The sequence below is a fragment of the Notothenia rossii genome (genome assembly GCF_949606895.1).
Source record: "Notothenia rossii genome assembly, chromosome: 3".
In the NCBI taxonomy this organism is placed as follows: Eukaryota; Metazoa; Chordata; class Actinopteri; order Perciformes; family Nototheniidae; genus Notothenia; species Notothenia rossii.
Genome location: NC_136901.1, coordinates 92,191,484 through 92,218,797, shown reverse-complemented (window position 1 = coordinate 92,218,797; position 27,314 = coordinate 92,191,484). Strand labels below are relative to the sequence as shown.

General features: G+C 41.6%; 2 protein-coding genes across 2 annotated transcripts in view; both read right to left on the bottom strand.

The window, feature by feature from the left end:
- LOC307030933 (uncharacterized protein) overlaps positions 1–27,314 on the bottom strand; it is a 354,919-nt gene that overhangs the window by 30,202 nt on the left and 297,403 nt on the right. The window contains exon 29 of the mRNA XM_079667564.1: positions 7,189–7,359. Coding sequence (XP_079523690.1) covers positions 7,189–7,359 — 171 coding nt within the window. The remainder of the gene's footprint in view (positions 1–7,188; positions 7,360–27,314) is intronic.
- LOC307030936 (protein NLRC3-like) lies at positions 10,732–26,945 on the bottom strand. The gene is made up of 8 exons (XM_079667567.1): positions 26,791–26,945; positions 26,174–26,327; positions 25,714–25,818; positions 18,389–18,493; positions 16,983–17,218; positions 14,940–16,794; positions 12,812–12,985; positions 10,732–10,922 (listed from the first exon to the last, which is right to left on the bottom strand). The coding sequence occupies exons 2-8, from the start codon at positions 26,296–26,298 to the stop codon at positions 10,739–10,741; spliced, it is 2,784 nt and encodes a 927-aa protein (XP_079523693.1). The 5' UTR covers positions 26,299–26,327; positions 26,791–26,945; the 3' UTR covers positions 10,732–10,738.

The window sequence follows — 27,314 nt, the reverse complement described above, 5'->3', positions numbered from 1 at the left end:
GATCTTTCAAACTTGATCCCAGGTGTTCAGCACTGAACTGGATCCAAATCCTCTGGCTGCCCTATAGAGTGGTGCAGGAACGAGTCCTCAAACCAGGAAGTGAGTCAGCATTTCACCACTTCCTGTTCCCTCGTCTCAGAGTCAACGGGATTTTTGAACTCGTTTTTGGAAAATATCTGGAAATAAGGTCTGTGGTTGAGACAAATGTAAGAGACGGATCACGTTTTGTTCTACGACATTAAATCCATCAGCAGTGACCCCACTGGTGATTTCTGAAGAGTTGAAGTGTCTGAAAAACGATGGTTGTTACCAAGTGGCTGAATAGGACTAATGAAGCTCAGCGTAAGTTCAACCAGGAAGACAGTCTTTACTCTTCATTTACTATTCCCATGTAACTACTCTCTCTCCTCTCAATAAGTGATCGGGGGCGTCACTCTCCAGCTTAACCAATCACTTCGCTCTATTCCCAAGAGCCTATCATAGCGCTCTGCTAAGCCTTTTAAGTCTGCAGCTCCCTCCTCTGACAGCTGTCATTTCAGGTGACTCTACGCAACCCTCCTCCCCCCCTTTTCACCTCCTGTCCCTCTGAATCCAGGGTCAAGCTAAGCCCCTCCTCTTCAGACCGACCCAACTATCCATTCACCACCACCAGGGTCTAGACCCCGGGGGGGTTTCATCGGATCGGTTCTACCCTCCCGAATGATACTTCCTGCACAACGGGGCCTAATCGCCAAAATCACCATTACATTCATTTGTGTATCTCTGCAATAAATATGTATTCTTACATCAAAGCCGTCTCTCCTGATTGAACAGAAGTCGTGGAGGACGTTGTACGTCATTACGCCGAACACGTAAACACTCCTCTGAGTTAGTTTGCCCTGTTCTGCTTGAAAGCAAGTAGCTGCCTCCTGCAGACTGTTCAAACAAACGCTTCAACTCGTACCATTTAGAATCTGTGTTTGAATATGGATCTGAAGTTGGCGTGACGTTGAAGTCGTGCTGCTGGACTCGGCTGTAGTTCCTTTACAGCATAACGTTAGCATTTTGCTTCTGGCCGTTAGATTTATGATTCGAACATTTTAAAAGTAGGGTAGACATGTGGAGATTATCCGACTAAACAAAACGTGCATTTATCAAACAGGTTTGTTTTCCACAGATCTTATTTTTTACAATATTCCTAAATCCTACGGAGAAATCCCGTTGCTTTTTGTCGAGGGAACCAGCAGCTTACTTCAGGGTCGGCCTACAAAAATACGTCATCACTGCACCGCTCTATTTGGGGTCATAGGAAAGGAGATGCATTTAACTGCAGAACGTCCATCTCTGTCCTTTGCTCTCTGCTAGCTGCTTGACGGATGTAATGTCCTGCATGAAACTGGAAAAGATCAGATATGAACTTCTATACTGAAACAGGACATTTCAGGAAGCCTGGGGACCTTTTTTAATGTACTCCACACTCTGTAAAATGATCTGTTATTGATAGAGCTTATGTGCAGCATATGTATGTGTGTATGTATGCAGTGTATGTAGCATGTATGTTTATGCATATGTATTACATGCATATATATTAGTTTAACAATATTTCTGCTAAATATTTGTGTGTATGAGGCTCACTAGCAGTGAATGTAGGGGATCACTTTAGTCGTTATTGTTTGTGCTTTCTTTTATTTTTCTCTTTGTACATATAACCAGTTCAAACAATTGTGTCATTTGCATACATTTTGCTTTCCATTTCTAAAAGGACAAACCCTTGTTATGCGTTCTAGAAACGCAATAAAAACATTTTTCATCTGAAAGTTACATCAAAGTCAACTTTATTGTCAATCTTTCAGTTTGTGTGTACAGACAGAGAGATCGATTCCCACAATCCCAAATACAAAATCATGAAATCAAATATCCTTTAAGATGATGAAATACACAGGAAACAAACTCCAAGATTTATGGATAATTCAAGAGAAAAGCACTCGGATAGAAACATTTGAAATATTTGTAAAAGAACATTCTGAGTAATTCTTATAGTTTCATTTTTATATTCCACAAAGTATCTGCTTTGACTGTAGTCAGAGAAACGATGTTTACGTCGTCTTCTCTGTTTCTCGTAAGGTCTCCCTTTCTGCTGGTCGCTTGTTAGCAGACCCTTCACGCGATAGCAGAGTGTTCTACAAATATCACTCGTCACCGGCTTGAGCTTCAATATCAGGATCCATGTATTTATTATCCTCTCAAGAATGGAAGTAGTCATCACACACAGGGCTGCGTGGGACAAATAGTTCCCAGAGTAGAGTCCTTGATATGCTTATATACAAGAGAGGGAGTTACAGTCAACAAGATGGAGGAATACCGGTTCAAAGCAGTATGCTGACATTAGTTCAGATTAGCTAAGGCCTGCGTCAGCAATAAACATGACAGTCATATGTCTATCTCTCTAGGAGCTGTGTCATCATGCCAATCTGAGGAACATAGCTATCATAACTTCAACACAGTGTCTCATGAGCGTCATCCATGTAGTCAGACATCCGGCTACGTACACAGCTACGTAGGGCCTCTGTTATCATGAGCTACTCTGATACAGAAGGAACATTCAGTGTTTTCCCAACACAGAGCGAACAGGTACAGGAGGCGTAGAGCGAGGGATCATTGTCCACTAGTTCATCGATCGCAGATGGCGTCGTGCTTGCGGACGGATACAAAAAAAATATATATATATACGAAATATACTTTGGCGGCCGTTAATATACCTGTATACAAGTAGAGTCTATGTGTGGGAAACCCTGCAGTCTGAAAGCATCCTTTTTTAACTTTAAACATGATCTTTAATAATGGTGTAGTTTAGTTTAACTTCACGAGGTCGACCGGTTGGACTCTGGTTCTGGAGCAGCTTGCAGGCCTGGCTCCAGGAGTTCTTGGAGAGAAGGACCGCTTCCTGCCGCAGGACTCAGAGTTCCTGAACATGGAGAAACAGCTTCAGTTATTATGCTCCAAATATCTGGATCAGAGTCACAGAAAGAATGTGTCTGCAGCTCAGAGAGTCCTGCTGGGAACCCAGAGATGTGGAGGAGCCCAAAGTTTGATGATAGAAATGTAGAGTACGGGTCCCCAGCACATAGAAGCTGCCGGATGCTAACCTGCATATGTTGGGAGAGTTTTACAGATCAGAAGAGGAACTAAGTACATTTACTCAAGCACTGTACTTAAGTACAATTTTTTACTTGAGTATTGCCATTTTATGCTACTGTGTACTTTGACTCCACTACATGTCTTTAATCCCTTTAGTTACTTCACAGTAGGGGTGTAACGGTATCCGTATTCGTCCCGTACTGTCACGGTTCGGTACATGCAGTCACACAACCAATACGCCTTTTTTTTACGAGTGGGAAAAAGTCCTTCAGGGCAGTATCCACTACACTATTTATACTCCAGGGGGCGGTATTGCGCCTAAAAGCTGTTTGCCAGCCGCCCTTAAACAACAAATGAAGAACAAGAAGAAACACAACAACCAAACGAACACAATACAAGAAGAAGAAAAGTTAGAATGGTGACCCATTTCATCAACACTTCTCTAACTTCTGGTCACTTTCCAAACAGTCTCAAGGAGGCAAGAGTAAACCCTCTCCTTAAGAAACCCACTCTCAATCCGTCTGATGTTATTAACTACAGGCCCGTCTCTCTCCTCCCGTTCCTGTCTAAAACACTTGAACGCGCTGTCTTTAAACAACTCTCCTGTTATCTCCATCAGAACAACCTTCTGGATCCGCACCAGTCTGGTTTCAAGGCAGGTCACTCAACAGAAACTGCTCTCCTTGCTGTCTCTGATGAACTGCACACTGCTAAAGCAGCCTCCCTCTCCTCTGTCATCATCCTTCTGGACCTGTCTGCTGCATTCGACACAGTGAACCATCGGATCCTCCTTCGCACTCTCCAAGAACTTGGAGTTTCAGGCACTGCACTTTCCCTCCTCACCTCATACCTCAACGACCGCACCTACAGGGTTACTTGGAGAGGGTCCGAGTCCGACCCTTGTCAATTAACTACAGGGGTCCCTCAGGGCTCGGTTCTTGGTCCCCTCCTCTTCTCCCTGTACACAAACTCGCTCGGGTCTGTCATTAGCCCGCATGGTTTTTCATACCACTGCTACGCTGACGACACCCAACTAATTCTGTCCTTTCCCCGCTCAGAGACCCAGGTCGTTGCACGCATCTCTGCTTGCCTAGCAGACATCTCTCGGTGGATGTCTGCTCATCACCTCAAGCTCAACCTTGACAAGACTGAACTGCTCTTCCTTCCGGGAAAAGATTGTCCCACTCTTGACCTAACAATCAACATCGGCACCTCTGTTGTTTCCCCGACTCAGACTGCAAGGAATCTGGGTGTGGTCCTAGATAACAAATTGTCCTTCACTGCAAACATCGCTGCTACAACCCGCTGCTGCAGATACACGCTTTACAACATCAGGAGGATACGTCCCCAGCTGACCCAGACATCAGCGCAGATTCTGGTCCAGGCTCTCGTCATCTCACGCCTCGACTACTGCAACTCCCTCCTGGCTGGTCTACCTGCATGTGCCATCCGACCTCTGCAGCTCATCCAGAATGCAGCGGCTCGTCTGGTCTTCAACCTTCCCAAATTCTCCCACACCACACCGCTCCTCCGCTCCCTTCACTGGCTTCCAGTAACTGCTAGAATCCACTTCAAGACACTGGTACTTGCGTACCATGCTGTGAATGGATCTGGCCCTTCCTACATCCAGGACATGGTTAAACCGTACACCCCAGCACGTGCACTCCGCTCTGCATCAGCCAAACAGCTCGCTGCACCCGCACTGCGAGGGGGACCCAAGTTCCCGTCAGCAAAAACACGTGGGTTTGCTATCCTGGCTCCAAAATGGTGGAATGAGCTCCCCATTGAAATCAGGACAGCAGATAGCTTACACATCTTCCGACGCAAACTGAAAACTCATCTCTTTAGACTCCACTTCGAGCGATAGAATTACTAACAAAGCACTTATATACTAATAAAGGGCTGGCTTTCTAAATGCCAGTTGAGTAGCACTTGAAATGTTTGGCTCTATGAAACCTGATGTACTTATATGATTCTGTTTTCTTAAAGGTTGTATATTCCTGGTCGAATGCACTTATTGTAAGTCGCTTTGGATAAAAGCGTCAGCTAAATGCAATGTAATGTAATGTAATGTAATGTAATGATTTCAGATAACACACAGGAGCTAGAACCCACCTGCTTCTTTTAAATCAGCTGTGTGGGAACATTTCGGGTTCCCTGTGGACTACAATAACCAAGAAGTGTGCGAGTTGTGGATCGGACGAGGACGGTGTGTCGGCGTTGTTAGACAGCGGTGCGGTATGCTAATGGCAACACGCTAAACATGTTAAATCATATCAGAGGGCATCAGCCAGATTTGGCAATCACCGGAGCCCGGCAAAAGACAACAGCAGTTCAACAGCTTCTCCCCGCTGTTTTTAATAAACCAATAGACATGAAAGACCAAAATAAAGAACGGAAGCTTTTGGCATATGTTTTTCAACGACTTTGCGCTCTTGAAACACTTTCTTCTTATTTATGATGTAAGATTTTCAAGACATTCTTTTGAGTTTTACAGCTTGATACCTTTTTGTTTGACATCATTATAGATAATATGGCCATCTGAGTGTGTGTGGTACTGTTTGTGGTTTGTTTTGAACTGTTTAATAAAGTTAATTATTCAAAATGTCAGAGTTCCTTATTTTTAAACTGAAACTTGCACTACTGTTCAAAAATAAATAACAACAAACCTGGAATTATGCATTTGGGACTTTTTTTTGCTTTTTCTTGTTGAACCGAACCCGTACCGAGCCGTGACCCCCAAACCGAGGTACGAACCGAACCGTGACTTCTGTGAACCGTTACACCCCTACTTTACAGATGTGGATGAATGATGTGAAATCTAATCAAGTGTTAAATCAGACTTTAGTTCCACCTGGAGTAAATCCACCAGCTACCCTGCAGTATACAAAGTCATTCAAACTAGCTGCACCTTTACCAGCTTTGAGAACACTTTCATGATCAATCATTATCAAACATATCATATCTATTATTCTGAAATGGACCAATCTGCACAACGACTACTTTTACTGTTTCTACTTTCACTATATTTTGATGAGAATACTTTTCTACTTTCACTTGAGGAACATTTTGAATGCAGAACTTTTTTTCTCCAGAAAAACCAATAACTACATTTATTCCGTGGTGAAACCTCAATAAACAAACTTCACCTCTCACCTTTCTGTGTGTCTTCACTTCCTGTCACCTGAGAGGAGAAGGAGAGAGAGAGAGAATAATGATGATGATAAAACATGAAGAGAAACATCCAGAATGATGAAGAGAGAAAAACAAGAGTGTTGTTTTCCTCTGAGGTCATGCTCCATGAAAGAGTTTCATATCTGGATGAATGGAGGATATTCAGTACTCACAGGTCTTCTGGATCTTGGCTCTGATCGTCTCATTCTCTCTGATCCTGTAGGGATGAACACAACCCAACAGTTTTAGATCCAGTTTAAAATAAGTGTTTGTTCTTTGAGTCAGCTTCAGAGTCCTGACTGATCTCATGCTTTCCATCCCATCATATCTTCTCTGCAAACACTACGACTGACTGCTCTCAGCTGCATTACAGGAAGGAACCAGCCATTAGTCTAGAAACTAAAAACATCCCATCAAAACAGACTACCTTTTCCACTCTTCAGTCAAACCCCATTTGTCTGTGAGAGAGCTGATTACTAAATGTCAAGTCAAAGTCAGCTTTAGTGTCAATCTTCCAGTTTGTGTGCACAGACAGAGAGATCGAAATACCGTTTCCCACAATCCAGAATATAAAAACAAATGTATTTAAAAATATGTTTACAAATATTTATATATATATACACAGAATCAAAGACACATGTTTACATGTGCACACATTAAGACCTAAATAAAACAATACAACAATCAATATATACAAAACAAAATGACAGTGGCTACAAATAAATAATAATATATATAAATGTTTGCATTTCCAGCTGGCCTTCTATAGTTGATGGAAGAATGAGAGAGCCTGCAGTCAGTGGGTAACATCAGTGATCTGTTGAGATTCCCCAGAGAGAGAAACACCTCCCTGTGTTTAATACAATACTGCTGAACCAGCAGAGACCCCTTACTGACATGAGGGTCTCCAGTCTGCAGTCTGGACTCTCCAGAAGATCTCTCAGCAGCTCCACTCCTGAATCCTTCAGAGCGTTGCCTCTCAGGTCCAGATCTCTCAGATGGATGTTGGACTTCAGAGCTGAGGCCAGAGCAGAACAGCTGATCTCTGACAACCTGCAGCTCCTCAGTCTGAAGAAAGAAAACATGATGAGGATAAAAATCAGTTTATAATCCAGTCAGATGTTCAGGTCTGAAATGTGCAGCTCATCATTACTGCGTCCTAATCAATGATCTTTCCCTGAATAACAGTGACCGTCATTCTGTTATTGAGGATCATCTTTATATCAGCCTTCTGTTTATTATCTGGGAAAACACGTCTAAATGATTGGGAACTAGGGCTGCACGATTAATCGAATCGCAATCGCGATATCAGCTTGTGCGATTACATAACCGCAACAGGCTGCGATTTAATTAAATAATCAAATGTGCGTGGTGTAGAGCCGATGAATGGGAGTCGGAGGCGGTGTGTTTAATATGGAACTCCACACTTTATTTTCCATTTAACTACACACACAAGAACGTGCTAGCTGCATGCTACTGTGAAGCTGGAATGCTAACAACAGGAAACCGGAACACCAAGTGTAGCACATCCCTCCGAAAGATGGTCGTACACTTGACTGATGATTTCTCATTTATTGAAAACTCCAAAAATCAACGTAAGAGCTACACAAAGACACAAAACAACAACTACGGTTAAGGTTCATCCATATTAGCATCACTTTAGCAAACCATTAAACAAGTGAACCGCAAAGTTATAAGACAGTATAAACGAATCAGGACACATGTTTATATCAGTTAACACTAACCTTGTGCCTCTTGCTAATACTTTAATGTAAACTCTTTCTTTTGATATCGCCGTATTTAAATGTAGATATCTCCGTTAATGTCTGTACTTTATCTCCGTTCATCTCCGTCAAGTTTTTTTCTTTGGGAACAGTAGCTTCCTGCTAATAGGCAAAGTCGCCTTCAAAATAAAAGCATATCTAAATAAAACAGGAAGTTGAGTTACATTACACTTAAGAAATGTATACAATAGCAATGAAAGTAACAAAACAATGCAATATCCTTTTCAGTTTCATTTGTTTGGGCATCCAGATGTCTTATTTAATGAACATGTGCTCTTATATTTACTGGATAGTAGTGCAGAAAGTATGCAGAGAAAACCTTTATTTTCAAAGAAGATATATTTTGGCATTTATTTTATTTTGTCAAATCCTAAGTTATTTTCAAACAGTAGCCTACTACTCAGATATTGTTGTTGTTATATTTGTTTACGATTCTTTGAGAAATACAGATTTCAAAATGATCATTTGTCTGTGCTCTTTCCTTTCCCTGACCAAGTACATATTACACTTTGTTCATTCAATCACAAATCACAATATTGTCCACAATAATCTCAATATGACTTTTTCACCAAATCGTGAAGCCCTATTGGGAACATAAACATTTCTATGTCACAAAGTCAACTTTATGTAAAACTAATATTAGTTCAGAGGACCTTCTTTATTCAGACCATTTACTAAAGAAAACATACATTTACTTTAACAACTAACAGTGGAAGAATAATAGTTTCTTTAGGAAACAATCAACTGTTATGACTGCAGACTACATTTAGAGAAATACAAATGTGAATAAACAACATTTACAAACGTATGGATGTTATATATATGTAGAAGAATAAGTTGAATAACTAATGAAACATGTGAGACCTCCAGCAGTAACAGAGAGTCAGTGAACTGACCTGAGAGTCTCCAGTCTGCAGTCTGGACTCTCCAGAAGATCTCTCAGCAGCTCCACTCCTGAATCCTGCAGAGCGTTCCCACTCAGGTTCAGATCTCTCAGATGGATGTTGGACTTCAGAGCTGAGGCCAGAGCAGAACAGCTGATCTCTGACAAACTGCAGACCCTCAGACTGAATAAAGAAAACATGATGAGGATAAAAATCAGTTTATAATCCAGTCAGATGTTCAGGTCTGAAATGTGCAGCTCATCTTTACTGCGTCCTAATCAATGATCTTTCCCTGAATAACAGTGACCGTCATTCTGTTATTGAGGATCATCTTTATATCAGCCTTCTGTTTATTATCTGTGAAAACACGTCTAGATGATTGGGAACTAGGGCTGCACGATTAATAAAATCGCGATATCAGCTTGTGCGATTACATAACCGCAACAGGCTGTGATTTAATTAAATAATGAAATGTGCGTGGTGTAGAGCCGATGAATGGGAGTCGGAGGCGGTGTGTTTAATATGGAACTCCACACTTTATTTTCCATTTAACTACAAACACAAGAACGTGCTAGCTGCATGCTACTGTGAAGCTGGAATGCTAACAACAGGAAACCGGAACACCAAGTGTAGCACATCCCTCCGAAAGATGGTCGTACACTTGACTGATGATTTCTCATTTATTGAAAACTCCAAAAATCAACGTAAGAGCTACACAACGACACAAAACAACAAATACAGTTAAGCTTCACTATTAGCATCACTTTAGCATACCATTAAACAAGTGAACCGCAAAGTTATAAAACAGTATAAACGAATCAGGACACATGTTTATATTAGTTAACACTAACCTTGTGCCTCTTGCTAATACTTTAATGTAAACTCTTTATTTTGATATCGCCGTATTTAAATGTAGATATCTCCGTTAATGTCTGTACTTTATCTCCGTTCATCTCCGTCAAGTGTTTTTCTTTGGGAACAGTAGCTTCCTGTTAATAGGCAAAGTCGCCTTCAAAATAAAAGCATATCTAAATAAAACAGGAAGTTGAGTTAAATTACACTTAAGAAATGTATACAATAGCAATGAAAGTAACAAAAACAATGCAATATCCTTTTCAGGTTCATTTGTTTGGGCATCCAGATGTCTTATTTAATGAACATGTGCATGTGTTCTTATATTTACTGGATAGTAGTGCAGAAAGTATGCAGAGAAAACCTTTATTTTTCAAAGAAGATATATTTTCGTATTTATTTTATTTTGTCAAATTCTAAGTTATTTTCAAACAGTAGCCTACTACTCAGATATTGCTGTTGTATTTGTTTATGATTCTTTGAGATATAGAGATCTCAAAATGATCATTTGTCTGTGCTCTTTCCTTTCCCTGACCAAGTACATATTACACTTTGTTCATTCAATCACAAATCACAATATTGTCCACAATAATCTCAATATGACTTTTTCACCAAATCGTGAAGCCCTATTGGGAACATAAACATTTCTATGTCACAAAGTAAACTTTATGTAAAACTAATATTAGTTCAGAGGACCTTCTTTATTCAGACCATTTACTAAAGAAAACATACATTTACTTTAACAACTAACAGTGGAAGAATAATAGTTTCTTTAGGAAACAATCAACTGTTATGACTGCAGACTACATCTAGAGAAATACAAATGTGAACAAAACAACATTTACAAACGTATGGATGTTATATATATGTAGAAGAATAAGTTGAATAACTAATGAAACATGTGAGACCTCCAGCAGTAACAGAGAGTCAGTGAACTGACCTGAGAGTCTCCAGTCTGCAGTCTGGACTCTCCAGAAGATCTCTCAGCAGCTCCACTCCTGAATCCTGCAGATCGTTCCAGCTCAGGTTCAGAACTCTCAGATGGATGTTGGACTTCAGAGCTGAGATCAGAGCAGAACAGCTGATCTCTGACAACCTGCAGCCCCTCAGTCTGAATAAAGAAAACATGATGTAACTTTAGAAAACAAAGTTCCTGTTTGAAATAACTCCAGGTTTAATAATCTGTTCAGAGTTAAACAGGGTTTTAATGTCAGAGATGATTTAGAAACAATCCACTGATAATCTGGATCTTTAACTTTGATCAGATGTGTGTTCGGGTCAAATTGACCCGATTTCCATTTTCAAAAATATAAGGATATTTTTGTACAACCTGAAACTCAACGGCCGGTGCTTTATTTATTGTGAAGGACATGTGGAATTGTTTTTAATTTTTTCCACTTATGAAAAAAATGCCCACCCGCATTTATGTCCTTCATAAGAGGTTAGGATCTGACCCGGATGCAACACACACACACACACACACACACACACACACACACACACACACACACACACACACACACACACACACACACACACACACACACACACACACACACACACACACACACACACACACACACACACACACACACACACACACACACACACACACACACACACACACACACACACACAAGCTGTTTGATCCTGGTTTCCCTTGATCTCTACCCTTTGTAGTTTGTACACAAAACTATCCTAGAACATTAGAAACATTTTAGATTTTCTCACACTGTCCCCCTCGCACCTGCACGCCGGAGGAGGGACTAATCAGAGACATCAGTGTAGTTACAGTGAAGTGCAGAACTTCAATTATCTACCAACAAAATGGCCAAAAGATATTCTGCTCAGAGCCTTGGAGCTAATAATGGAGGAGAGTGAGTGGAATGCATTAGAAGAACACGGTGAAGTGGAACAGGAAGACATTTCTGAAGACGAGGATAATGTGGAGGTAAACTCAGAATTTGACAGCGAATTGGAAGATGAACTTGACTCAGAGCCAGCTGCTGGATAACCCCCACAGCCAGCTTCTGGAAGACCCCACAGCCAGCTGTTAGGTCTGTGGACCCTCAAAGGACTCCAAGACACAGACTACATGCAGCAACTGCAACAAGTACACCTGTGCTATACACAGGAAGAGGTTCTACACCATGTGTTTCCTAAACAGACTTGCCCATTGACTCACATGATGTTCTGCAGCGTCACTTCATCAATATCTTTTTTGGATATACTGTATTTTATGAATAGTGACTGTTAATTGTTTTGATTTGCTTTGTGTTTATATCTGTTCTATGTCATTTATATGGATGTTTCCTTCTCTCTCTATTTCACAGCCAAACACTTTTGGATGTGTGGTTCTTGTGTTTTAATTGCTGCTAAATTGCTTTATTTCCTTCAGGGCTTTGATTATTATATGACAGGTTAAAAATAACAAACATTAATGAAAAAATGTTTCATTTACATTTGTCCTAGAAAAGCATGAGCAAAATGTAAACCTAGTTTTTATTACAGTGTATTTCTTTTTAACATAAATGATATTTTTAACACAAAAAACCATGGACACTTTGATCTAGCAAAGAGTATCTTCAAAGACTAATCATATATTTCATTTATATTGTTGGGGAATGAGTTAAAGACAATATATATAAGGAAATGTGCATGTTGAATTTAGTTCTGTATTTTTTTGAAACCCTGAAATATGTCCCGGGTCAATTTGACCCGAACATTACCAAAGGGTGCGAAATGTGAACATAACACACAACTCCTTCATCTCCCTCACAGCTCATCAGTACTGACAGCATCTCCACTGACTCATGGAGCACAGGGTGAGTCTGTGGAAGCTCAAACTCTCTCCCTCACACATTCACCTTCTCTTTGTTACTCTGATCAATACTCAGTCATTAGCAAACATGGAAGAAATAACAATTAAAATGTATTTGTTCAAATTCAGAAAATCATAAACACAAACAGATCTGTATGAACTGCAGTCAGTGAACTGACCTGAGAGCCTCCAGTCTGCAGTTTGGACTCTTTAGTCCAGAACTCAGCAGCTCCACTCCTGAATCCTTCAGAGGGTTGTGACTCAGGTCCAGATCTCTCAGATGGGAGGGGTCCGACTTCAGAGCTGAGTCCACGACTTCACAGAGAGTCTCTGAGAGTCCACAGCCAGTAAGTCTATAATAACACATATATTACAACATGTGTTAAAACAAGAGGAAACATTATATTAACTTGAAGCATTTGATGAAAACATATTTGACATGTTCTGATGGAGATTTGCTGTCAGTCCATTTTATATAATATATCATAATATATGATAGTAGAGTTGAATGTGTTGTCAGTGTGATCTGATCACATGTCTGTGCTCCTGCTGTCACTGACTGTTACCAAAAGAAACAGAAATTAAAAGGTCCCCTATTAAACTGTTTTTCATCAATACATCACAGGTCTCAGATATATACAGAACCTGTCTCTGATTGGCTGAAACACCAAACAGATCATTGCAGCATTACCCATAATCCCCTCTGTTTTAGCCCTGTTTCCAAAGTGCTGATTTTCTGTCTGTTACTTTAGATGAAAAAAAGGAGCCCCTCCCCACACCCCTCTGAGAGACATTTGGTTACAAAGAACTCAATGGTGCTCTAGAAGGAGATTCAGGTGATAAGGGGGGGGGGGTTGTTACCTTGGTTGGTGATTGGCTAATGGTTACACAAGCCAACACATCGTTATGACATCACAAAATGGCCAAAATCTGATCAGCTCATTTTCAGACAGGTTTTTATAGAAATGGATCAAAAAGAGAGAGAATCTTTGTTCCTGAAACTTTCAGTCTCTTTCCACAGAGGGGACACATGTTGATGTAGAAGAGACATGAAGAAGAGGGGACACATGTTGATGAAGAAGAGACATGAGGAAGAGGGGACACATGTTGATGTAGAAGAGACATGAAGAAGAGGGGACACATGTTGATGTAGAAGAGACATGAAGAGGGGACACATGTTGATGTAGAAGAGACATGGAGAAGAGGGGACACATGTTGATGTAGAAGAGACATGGAGAAGAGGGGACACATGATGATGTAGAAGAGACATGAAGAAGAGGGGACACATGATGATGTAGAAGAGACATGAAGAAGAGGGGACACATGTTGATGTAGAAGAGACATGAAGAAGAGGGGACACATGTTGATGTAGAAGAGACATGAAGAAGAGGGGACACATGTTGATGTAGAAGAGACATGAAGAAGAGGGGACACGTGTTGATGTAGAAGAGAGATGGAGAAGAGGGGACACATGTTGATGTAGAAGAGACATGAAGAAGAGGGGACACATGTTGATGTAGAAGAGACATGAAGAAGAGGGGACACATGTTGATGTAGAAGAGACATGGAGAAGAGGGGACACGTGTTGATGTAGAAGAGACATGAAGAGGGGACACATGTTGATGTAAAAGAGACATGAAGAAGAGGGGACACATGTTGATGTAGGAGAGACATGAAGAAGAGGGGACACATGTTGATGTAGAAGAGACATGAAGAAGAGGGGACACATGTTGATGTAAAAGAGACATGAAGAAGAGGGGACACATGTTGATGTAAAAGAGACATGAAGAAGAGGGGACACATGTTGATGTAGGAGAGACATGAAGAAGAGGGGACACATGTTGATGTAAAAGAGACATGAAGAAGAGGGGACACATGTTGATGTAGGAGAGACACGAAGAAGAGGATTTTGCACAATAGGTGACCTTTAAATAAATCACTTGAATATTAGAGATGTATTTAAATGTGAATTAAACTCCAACACATTGTGATGAAAACGTGTGTCTGTTTGATGATAAAGAAACTACTAGAAAGTAATAATAACATCTTTCTGTGATAACTGTAAGTCCTGCTGTGTGGTGTGATCACATGCTGAGGAACCTCTAGAGTCCTTCATGTGTTTGACATGTCGCCTCCATCACTCAATACGAAGAGAGGAACGCTTCAGTTTAACTATTATTATAAATAAATAGAAGAACAGTGTTGGTTTATTTTGCTCTCAGTATTTAAACAGCAGAAATGTTATAGCGTTTATTTGAATAATTAAACTCCTGATTAGTTTATAAAGTGAATCACATCTGGACTCACTTGGCCTTCCTGCAGTTCCTCACAGCTGGAATCAGTCTCAGTTTCCCCTCCCGTGATGTGTTGTACTGATTCAGGTCCAACTCATCCAGAACCTCCTCTGACATCTGCAGCATGTAGGCCAGAGCAGAGCAGTGGATCACAGAGAGTTCCTTCTTTGATCTGTTCTCTGACTTCAGGAACTCTGTGATCTTCTGATGTACTGAGTGGTCCTTCATCTCAGTCAGACAGTGGAAGATGTTGATCATCCTCTCAGGAGAGATTTCACCACTGCTCATCTCCTTCAGGTTGTTGATGGCTCTCTGGATGTCTGTGCGACCCAGCTGGCCTCTGAAGAGTCTCTGGATGATTGTTGGACGCTTGTCTGTGCGACCCAGCAGGCCTCCTAACAGTCTCTGGTTGGACTTCAGAGAGAGGCCGTGGAGAAAGCGGACAAACAGGTCCAGGTGGCCATTTTTACTTCTGAGGGATTTCTCCATGGCTCCCTTCAGGAAGACATCCAGGGATGGGTAATCCTGATCTCTGTTTTCACTGTTCTCATAGGGCCAGTCTCCCTGCAGGAAGTCCTTCAGTACCTCTGTGTCTCTGATGGTGTAACAGTGGAACATGTAGACTGCAGCCAGGAACTCCTGAATGCTCAGATGAACAAAGCAGTAGACTGTTTTCTGGAAGATCACACTCTCTCTTTTGAAGATCTGTGTACAAACTCCTGAGTGCACCGAGGCCTCGGTGACACCAAGACCACAGCGCTGCAGGTCTTCTTTGTAGAACATGATGTCTCCTTTCTCCAGATGTTCAAACGCCAGCCTCCCCAGCTTCAGAAGAACCTCCCTGTCAGCCTCCGTCAGCTGCTGTGGACTCGTCTCATGTCCCTCTTCAAACTTCTGCTTCTTCCTCTTGGTCTGGACCAGCAGGAAGTGTGAGTACATGTCAGTGAGGGTCTGGGGTAGCTCTCCTCTCTGGTCTGTAGTCAACATGTGGTCCAGAACTGCAGCAGTGATCCAGCAGAAGACTGGGATCAGACACATGATGTGGAGGCTCCTGGAGCTCTTGATGTGAGAGATGATTCTGCTGGACAGGTCTTCATCACTCCATCTCCTCCTGAAGTACTCCTCCTTCTGGGCGTCAGTGAAGCCTCGTACTTCTGTCACCCTGTCCACACACTCAGGAGGGATCTGATTGGCCGCTGCAGGTCTGGAAGTTATCCAGACGAGAGCCAAGGGAAGCAGCTTCCCCCTGATGAGGTTTGTCAGCAGCACGTTGACTGAGGACTGCTGAGAGACATCAGACACAACCTCATTGTTTCTGAAGTCCAGAGAAAGTCTGCTTTCATCCAGGCCGTCAAAGATGAGCAGCACTTTGCAGACAGCCAGCTGCTCTGCTGTGAGCTTCTGTAAGGTTGGATGGAAAACATGGAGCAGCCTGAGAAGACTGTACTGCTCACCTTTGATCAGGTTCAGCTCCCTGAAGGAGAGCGGGATCACCAGACTGACATCTTGGTTTCCCAAACCCTCGGCCCAGTCCAGAGTGAACTTCTGCACTGAGAAGCTTTTTCCAACTCCAGCGACTCCGTTGGTCAGGACCGCTCTGATGAGAGTCTGTTGGTCAGGTGAGGCTTTAAAGATGTCCTGGCACTTGATTGGAGTGTCATGGAGGGTCTCCTTCTTGGAAGCTGTCTCCAGCTGCCTCACCTCATGTTGGGTATTCACCTCTTCACTCTGGCCTTGTGTGATGTAGAGCTCAGTGAAGATGCTGTTGAGGAGGGTTTCACTTTGATCAGTTCCTTCAGTCACACGTTCACATCTCCTCCTCAGACTGAGCCTATGTTCATCTAGAACCTCCTGCAGACCACTATCTGCTGGAAGAGAAGGAAACAGGAGAGAATCAGGAAATGCTTTTGAGAATCTAACAATCAAACTAATAAAAACAGACAGAGTTGAAATGTTTTGCAAACAGCTTAATGTCTCTGCTCTACAACAGAATACCTCATCCAGACCAAAGGAACCAGGAAGAGGAATAAGACGCTGCATGAGTTCGGCCTCTTACCTCGTACAGAGCTGCTCTGACTGGCTGTCTGCAGGCCAGCTCTGGTTCTGGATCTTTCTCCACACTGGGGACAGGAGGGGTCTCCTGATGGAGGTCTCTGCTCCCAGTATGAGGTGATGCACTGTCTGCAGAACCAGTGTCCACAGCTGGTAGAGACTGGATCCTTCAGGACGTCCTGACACAGAGCACAGCTGGACAGCTGCTCCTCCACAGGAACACCACTCTTCCTCTTCCCTCTGTGGAGATGAGCACATCCTTTATAGCACTTTAGGGGAGCTGATTATCACCAAAGGTACAACAAGGGGGAACATTCTAGTTTGATATTTAAAAAAAGGTCTAAACAATATACCTTTGTGATCAGGTAGATAGCTTACAATTCACATGATCATGAAACCAAAGAGCATCCTGTCTGGATTCATGACATCCCCCAGAGGAGCACAAGTTCACTGCATCTACTAAGACACACAGCTGTATTAACCTGGTGCTTTATAAACCCAACTTACAGAGAATCTGCTGTGAATTCAGAGCAATAAACATCTGGAAAGGATGCCTAAATAACAACAGAATGATACTGATTTGATACTGAGTTAAAGCTTTGTCAGGTCTGTCTCCAACACAACGAGCATACACATTTACAAATGTTTGTTTTCTGAATGAGATGGGTTTGATTAAAGCTAGGCTAACATTGTAGCTGCTCCATCAGCCCTCAGATGAACTTCATGTAGTCATACGTACAGCAGTGACTATATAGTTAGCACCACAGACAGTCTCTGGTTTAAACAGGAACATGAATAACCCTGATTGAATATGAGCTGCTGGAGAGCTCTGTTCTCCTCTCTGATTCCCCTCAGACCGTCAGAGACCACAGGAGCACAATCTCAACACTGACAGCTTTTTGTAACAGAGCGTCACAGACTTTACACTCAAGTTGAAATGTGTCACGCTGCACGAATACGCAGGTGATATGAATTTCCCATCTTCACTTCCTTCGTGTTTCCAGGCATGGATCTGGGTCTTTGCATTGACTCTACATGTAATCTCTTAAACTCTGTTATATCTGCTAATGCTAAACTCAACCAGCTCACCAGGTGATTACTATTATTAATAAGCATCTTAAAAAGACATATCATAAACATGCCCAAGTAGTTAAATAATGTTTTGGATGATATATATTTAGTTTTTAAATCAGTATTTATCAACATGTTTGCTCTAAAACCATTTTATACCACAGATACAATGATAATATAATTGCATATTTAGTTATCATCAAATAATGTTAGCTTGCTGTACTCTGCTGCGTGTTTCCTTTACAAACTGCTCACATGATATCATTAAAGAACAGTTTAATATATTAGATTAAATCAGAATCCTCTTCAGGTCAGGTTACAGTAGAAACAGACTCTTACTTTGTGTTTGAGGGTCCAGGTTCATCACTGAAGTTTAGAGGGTTCCACATAGACCAGTCACTCTTCAGAGACAGACAGCTGGGGACTGGAGACTCTGCTCTCTGTCTGTGGAAACAACACATATTTTAAACATCATTAGTTTATTTAAAGAACAGATTTTGATGAATATTCACCTTATTTAGTTTTTGAGTCTTGATTCTGGGTTTCTGTTCTGAATGACTGCAATAAACGGACCTTTGTGTTATTGAATTTTTTTTTTTGGACCTTTAAGATTTGTATTTGAGTACCCCTGATGTAGAGTGTGAGGATGATTTCACTGGTAGATCATTTACTATTGTTGTAAAGTCAAACAGAGCCTGAGGCTATAATAATGATAAAATAAATACAGATTACAATTAGTCAAAAAATAATATATATAAATACATATCAATAACAAAATAGCTTAATTTTAAAGATAAATTAAATCATTAGCGTTACAAATATGACATTTAAATACAAATGAACCATTAATAGGGATAGAAATAGAGTAGCCAAGATTCTACCAAGTCAGGACGGGCAGCCGGTAACACACTGAAGAGTGCAGACCACGGATGTATAACAAGAACTATAGGTTACTTACGTAACCCCAGTTCTCAGAGTAACATAAAGTGAGATGTCTCACTATGGGATGCGCCACATCGCGGAGCAAACAGAAGCATCAATCTCATTACACCAATCCTGACAGACCATGGATGTATAATAAGAACTGGATACAGCGTGGGAGGCGGGGCCTCATTCATTCCTATGAGAGTTGCTCAATGGCGCATGGATGACAAAATGGCCCAACTTTTGAGAGAGTGAAACATCACAGATTACCCAGCAGGTCTGAGAAGTACCCGTATGTGCGCTCATAGAGCATGCACAACTTTAACCACACCCCCCAAAAGGCTCGTTCACTAGTGCTGGGGGGAAACGATTATTTTGAAAACGATTAATCGGGCGATTATTTTATTGATTAGTAGGCTACTCTAGCGATTATTTTTCTGTCGTTCGATTAATAAAAAACATAATGTATCTCAAATAAATACCAAAAAATTCTTAATAATATATTTTTTTTATTGCACAGCAAAATAAGAAATATAGAATAAAATTATACAAAATAAAAAGGCCAGCCTCTTTACTCTTACAGTCTAACAAAAAATGTCTTCTGTACAAAATTACAAAAGATAACAAATGTAGGGCAAAAAAACAAATACTGTGCCGTGCACAGTACAGAAATTCATGACAACTGCGCACCAGCTGACGTGCAGCCTTAGCCTGGACATTGCTTGGCTCCGTTAGTTGACATACATTGATACTATAAGCTGACTAACGTTAGTCTAATGTTATGTTTGACTCGTAAACGACCACAACATGAGTTAGCTCTCTGTGCAGTTTGTTCGTTCCGGGTTAGTAGCGGCTAGATAGCGGTGTTCTGCAGACGTAAACTAGCTACCATTCCATCCAACATTAAATGCTGACAAACGTTACATTACATTACATTACATTTAGCTGATGCTTCTATCCAAAGCAACTTACAATAAGTGCATTCGACCAGGAAGATTCAAACTTGAAGAAAACAGAATCATATAAGTACATCAGGTTTCATAGAGCCAAACATTTCAAGTGCTACTCAACGGGCAGCCAGTCCTTTATTAGTATATAAGTGCTTTGTTAGTAGTTCTATCTCTCGAAGTGGAGTCGAAAGAGATGAGTTTTCAGTCTGAAGAAGATGTGTAAGCTTTCTGCTGTCCTGATTTCAATGGGGAGCTCGTTCCACCATTTTGGAGCCAGGATAGCAAACCCACGTGTTTTTGCTGACGGGAACTTGGGTCCCCCTCGCAGTGCGGGTGCAGCGAGTTGTTTGGCTGATGCAGAGCGGAGTGCACGTGCTGGGGTGTACGGTTTAACCATGTCCTGGATGTAGGAAGGGCCAGATCCATTCACAGCATGGTACGCAAGTACCAGTGTCTTGAAGTGGATTCTAGCAGTTACCGGAAGCCAGTGAAGGGAGCGGAGGAGCGGCGTGGTGTGGGAGAATTTAGGAAGGTTGAAGACCAGACGAGCCGCTGCATTCTGGAGGAGCTGCAGAGGTCGGATGGCACATGCAGGTAGACCAGCCAGGAGGGAGTTACGGTAGTCTAGGCGTGAGATGACGAGAGCCTGGACCAGAACCTGCGCTGATTTCTGGGTCTGGGGACAAACGTTAACTAACGCACAGCTGGCGCCGCTAGCTAGGTAGCTAACATTAACTACTAACCAACCAAGCACGAACAAACCGCACGGAGAGCTATAAGATAGTTAGCACTGCCGAAGTGCACAGAACTCAAGCTGCACAACACACTACACAAACGTGGAATTAATTTAGCCAAAGTTAGGACTTACTTATCATTGTTCCCTCCACGAGAGACAAGGGGGTGCCTCTGCTTTAAATGCTCCATCATCGCTGTTGTGCTAGTGTGGAATGACAACTCCATTTGTCAAAGACTGCAAATAACAATGCCTTTGCGTTTTGGATTACATTTAAAGTATTCCATGCTTTTGAAGACCTAGGGCGAGATGTTTTTGTTTGGGGGCTTTTTGCAGGGCTTCGTGCGCAATCCTGTGAGGAGGAGGTTGTAGCCGTTTCAGTCTCCATAGTGTTTAAAGTGCGATTGCGAACTGCTTGTTGTTTTGGGTGACCCACGTGTGTGTAGCGATCGTGGCGATGCGTCCACTAGTAAATATGTCGTCGACGATACTTTGAAGTCGACGCGTCGACAACGTCCGAGCCATTACTAATTATGCTAATGTAAACATCAATCGTTATGTACTTTTATATTACGCCAGAGCTCTCAAGTCTCACGCAATTGGCGTGAGACACACGCATTTCACTCCATTCACACGCCACACCTTGTATTTCTCACGCATAGATTTTCTCACCCAGAGATTTCTTTCCAGGGTACCGCCCACCAAGTTGCGCCGCAATGTTGTAAACAAACTAGGCTTGTTTGGGACGCGTGCACTCCACTAGCACCCCCCCCCCCCGTTGACATTCGCGATACAGAGGGCTTCATGGGAACTTTGAGGGGAGCCAGAAGTTGGAGTACCAAACACCGCTGCCAAAATCTCACGCTGAACTCTGTTCAAAACTTGAGAGCCCTGTTACGCTGAAGTAACACGATCTAGTGATGGTTTTGTTCAGCATTCTCCTGTGCTCTGAAATAAAAATGTGGATAAGCATAAAACAACACTAAAATAAACACTACAATACAACTTGTTATTTGACACATACAAGCATGTTCATTTGTGTGTATAAATATACAACACAGGCTATATACATATATATACATATACAAGTATAAATAATACAACTGTTAATTTGATTTGAGCTTTGACACATATATCTTTATTTATATATGTATACGTATGACGACTTCCTCGGGCGATATCATATGGCAGGGGTCGGCAACCCCTGGCACGCGGCACCGTAACCAGTGGCACACTAGGAATAAGTGGAATAAGTGTGCAAAATATTTAAATTGTATTTTTCGATCCTGACCGAGACCGCCGCCAGAGCGTCTCCTCGTTACCTGCAGAAGGAAGCCATGCACGCAACGCAGCCCGCTCTCTTTAACTCCAGGTGACTTTCTGCCGCTTTCCTCTGTGGTGCAGTGCTGATCGTTTCATCACCGAGGAAAGCACTTCACTAATTGCAGTAACCATAAGGAGCTGTACACATGCTGCAGTTTTTGCGTGGCTGTGTATTTAGTTGAAAGCCCAGTGGCGATCTGCTCATCTCTCATCGAAATAATATGCTACAAAAGGGGCGGACTGGCCATCTGTGTGTTGAACTTTCCTTTCGGCTCCCAGACCGTAGTCGAGGAGGGCAGAAGCAACAAGCTTCAGGTTCAATAACCCACTTTAGCTTAAATGACTGGAGAGAGGCGAGCTCTTCTTGGGAGGCCGTTGCATTTATTTAGCTGTTCTTCTGTTTCACAAAATACATCACAGACCTCTGTTTTTCTGCTTTCCCGTTTCACTTCCAGAAACATACACACGTTCCCTCACTGTCGCTCTACCATCCACACACACACATGCACAAGCCACACCCCTCTCTCTCTCTCTCTCTCTCTCTTAAAGGGACAGCGACCTCATCTCACTCTGCATGACCCTAATATCATAGCATGTGTGTTCTGGAGAATCACAGAACGGACGATCGTCCTTATTATTATGCCGTTCAAACCAATTATTTAAATGTGTTTGTTAAATTCGGCATCATGTAAATTGCGCTGACAGGTCCACACACTTTTCCCCGCAGCGAGGCTCCCGCGCCCTCCTGCGCCCTCCTGCTGATAGTTGACGAGCGTCAAGCTCCTAAACCCCCCCCCCCCCCCCCCCGTTGATAATTCTCGATCGTTGGCACGCTGATAACAACTTTTTTTTTAAATGGCACTTCATATCAAAAACGTTGCCGACCCCTGTCATATGGTATAGCTAATTCATCGGTCAAAACGTGTTGTGCCCACATGCAAAGTTTGTAAACTCTGGCTTATCCCTGCGTGGTATTATAGTAATAGCAAACAGCAACGTTCAACTCCTTTAATGGTATATTGCAAGTGCAGTAAGAAGCTATGGGACGTTAATCTACGTCGGTAATATTAACTTTAATGAATAAAAGATTTACATCATACAGCCCATGTAGTATAATATTTTACAAATGATGAATTACAGCAAACATGTGCAATATCTCCATTATTACAGCTCCGTGGGCTGGCAGTAAGGCGATATGGGTCCGTTGTTATTGTGCATCCATGGGTAAAGGTAAAACCATAGTAGTACTGAACACGTAACATGAACGTGCCGGGCGGCGCGGTCCCGTGGGTTAGATGCGCGTTCATAATGCAGAGGGAAATAACTCTCAGAATAACGTTATTAGCACATTTTACAACTTGAGGAACGAATGTTTTTAATAAGGGCTATACAAGTGTTCACACTGGGTAGTTTATTTAGTTTAAAAAAAATTATCCAACGATTTACAGACCACTCTTTCCCCATGTAAGTCAATGGGAAAAAGTGTTTCCGGGGCTGGCAACCAAACGGAAGTGTAGTACCGCCGTTTGGCCACCAAGAATATTTTCATCTGAGTCCGGCGCACTTCCTGGGGGCTTGGTACAGACGGGAGGCATTCTACCAAGTCAGGACAGGCAGCCGGTCAGACACTCAGATCCTTAGTGTTGTGTGAGAGGTCCGCAGAGCCACGGTGCGCTAAGATGTTTTATGTTCTGGTAAATTGTTTGCGTGTGTGCCACGTGTCCTTTTATAACTCTGCGCGTCATTGTTTGTATATTAAGCATCAATTCGGTGTGCTAATTTTGCAGAACATTCTGAGCTTAGACTCTCTGTTAGTTATTGTTAAAAGGATAGGTAAAAGAAGGACCTTAATTGTATTTAATTTAACATCCTGCAATTAGCCTACTCTGATAGGTGTTAAAAGGATATACGATTTTAGGAGGTTAAATACATTCAATTTAAGAAGAACAATAAATAAATACAATACAATATTTATTGTTAAAAAGTATTCATTTCAATTTACTAAAAGCCTTTCTAATAAAATCCTGCTAATTTAGTTCACTGAATATTCCTTCTAAAATAGAGGAAACAATCTTTCTTGTTATAAAGAATTCATTTGATTTATTAAAAACCTTGCTAATAAAATCCAGTCAATTAAATCTGTGGATATTTTAAAAGAGCTTGGGTTTAGAGAATTTATGTCGAAAATGACATTCCCAGAACAAATGACCATATCTTCCCTTCTAAAAGGGTTAAATTAATAATCTTTTCAAAGTAATGAGAAACCTGTCAGTTGGATGTAGAAAAGTCAGATTCAAAATAGATGTTTTTTATTTTAAAGAAAATTCAGATTGAACATGGTAAAAAACTGTAAATTATAGTGTCCGTCCAAAAAATATGTTGTACTTATAGTGAAAATTAACCTTGGATGATGGGTTAGTAGACTAAAAGCTTTAGCAATCCAAAGTACAACATATAATAAGTACCCTGTATCAAGATTGATGCAAAACAAGTGATATTTGACCTTTTTAGAGAGATTTAGCAAAGAAAACCTCTTCTGGGGCCATTTGGGTGGATTTTTCATATCTCTGGCTCCCCCTGCTTGATGTCACATGTCATTTTGACATGTGACATCTCTTTCTAACCGTCAGAGCCAATGGAATCGAGGGGAATTCCCACATAGTCCTTATTTGGTCATGTGTGTATGTTAGACTGCTGCATTGCCAAGACCGGAAGCAGCAGCCACTCTGGTGGCTACCATTAGCAGCTAACTTTTGCTCTAAAATGGAATTATGGATTATAAATAATTCAAATTATTGCCCAGAAACTTTATCAACCTATGGATTAACCGATTCAGCCGCGTTATTTCTCGTTTTAATGCCAATGAACACGTCTTTTGATCAGATTGACAGCTACGGTGAGACGATCTCCCTAGAAGCTACGTAAAGGTACGTGTTGTGATGTCTGTCTTTGCTTCCCCTGTCGCAAGTTCGGATCACTCAGTGATGATACCATATACCTAAATAATCTGTGGAACCTCAGCTTTAATCGGATATCTTGTATGTGCAGCTACAATAAGTAATAAGGGTACTTTTATCTTGAGTTCTGTGCCAATGTCCGTTAGCATTTTTCCCTAAGGGGTCATTTAGATGCTTCTTATGAGACTTGTGTTTTGTTTTGGTAAAAATTGTTTATATCGTCAACTAGCTGAGATTATTTCCGTTAATCTGGTATAACACATTAATAGGTTCTTAAATATTAACATCCCCTGAGACAGTGTCCTGAAAGAAAAACCCAGGGTCCCCGCCGGCGGGGACCTTGGGGCTTAACAGGTTAAAATGAATATTTCTGTGCTTAGTCTTCCCAGTTCATTTGTAAAATATTCACCTTTAAGGCAGCAGTCTCAGTGTATTGTTTGCATGCTTTGTTTATTTTAATAACTTGCTAGTTGTCTAAATACATCTTTCTTGTTTCAAAGGTTTTCCCCCTGCACTAAATGACCCATTCAGCAAGTAAATGGACTTCTGTTTTAAGTAAACTGCTGAAATAAAAGACTGAAAAGTAAAGCTGTGTCATTGGAGTGGAACCCTGTTCAAAGTCAGTAGATGCCTCAAGTCCCTTTCAAGTGGGGAAACTGCACCAAAATCAGAGGAGACTTGACTATTGCTGATGATGACAAGGAGCAAGAGTTCAACTTTAATGTACTAAAAACTGAATCCTCTTCAGGTCAGGTTACAGTAGAAACAGACTCTTACTTTGTGTCTGAGGATCCAGGTTCATCACTGAAGTTTAGAGGGTCCCCCATAGACCGGTCACTCTTCAGAGACAGACAGCTGGGGACTGGAGACTCTGCTCTCTGTCTGTGGAAACAACACATTTTTTAAACATCACTAGTTTATTTAAAGAACAGATTTTGATGAATGTTCATCTTATTTAGTTTTTGAGTCTTGATTGTGGGTTTCTGTTGTTAAAATTCATTTGAGAGTGAGACGTTTTACATATTTGTATTTTATTAGCTTAAGTTAACACAAAGTCCAACACGTAGGGTGTGAGGATGATTTCACTGGGAGATCATTTACTATTGCTGATGATGACAAGAAGCAAGAGTTCAACTTTGTTAATGTACTACTGGGTTTCATGAAACAGTTTAGATTATCAGATGACATAAAAACAGAATCCTCTTCAGGTCAGGTTACAGTAGAAACAGACTCTTACTTTGTGTCTGAGGGTCCAGGTTCATCACTGAAGGATATAGGATGACCCATAGACCGGTCACTCTTCAGAGACAGACAGCTGGAGACTGAAGATCTTTCCTCTTCGTCATCTTTTAAATCACTCATTTTCTCCAGTCTGGGAGAAACCAGTAACACTGGAGACACGCATACACACACACACACACACACACACACACACACACACACACACACACACACACACACACACACACACACACACACACACACACACACACACACACACACACACACACACACACACACACACACACACACACACACACACACACACACACACACACACACACACACACACACACACACAAACACTTGTTTCAATCTAAACCATCTTAATAATAAACTTGGTTAAAACATGAAATCAGTCAGACTTCAAGCCGCTCTCCATTTTGACTGCGTCACATGTTATGTAACTCTGATGAATCAGGAAACAGGAAATAATAAAAGTTTACAACACTTGCAGAAGTCTCATTGGACTCTAGGATGCAGATTTTTAACCAATAAGTTATTTGCTGACATCCAGTATAACAGAGTACATGATGAATGTGTTAGAAAGCAGATCCTGGTGTTAACACTCACCCTGTTGTCCTCCTGCTCCGTCAAGCTGTAAAATGGAGTCTGGCAGTCTGACAAGTATGACTTCATACTTTCACTTTCAACTTCCCTCCCCGTTTGCAGCTCCTCCCTCTGATAGGAATCATGCTCAAGTTCCAACATAATAACAAAAACATTGAAGACTTCAATGCTTAACCCCCATTAAACACACACACACACACACACACACACACACACACACACACACACACACACACACACACACACACACACACACACACACACACACACACACACACACACACACACACACACACACACACACACACACACACAAACACACACGTTCATCAACTTATTAACTTGAAGGTGCATACTGCCACCTACTGTGCAAGAGTGTGTATCACCATGTCATCCTATCACCACCTGTGGAAGTATGCCACTGTGTCTACGTTATTTTAAATTCTTGTAATCAACCTGTTTCACTCAAATACTTAAAAAGTGCCTTCCTGGTACCCTCTCCGTTCTGTCCCCAGTTTCAGAAGCCT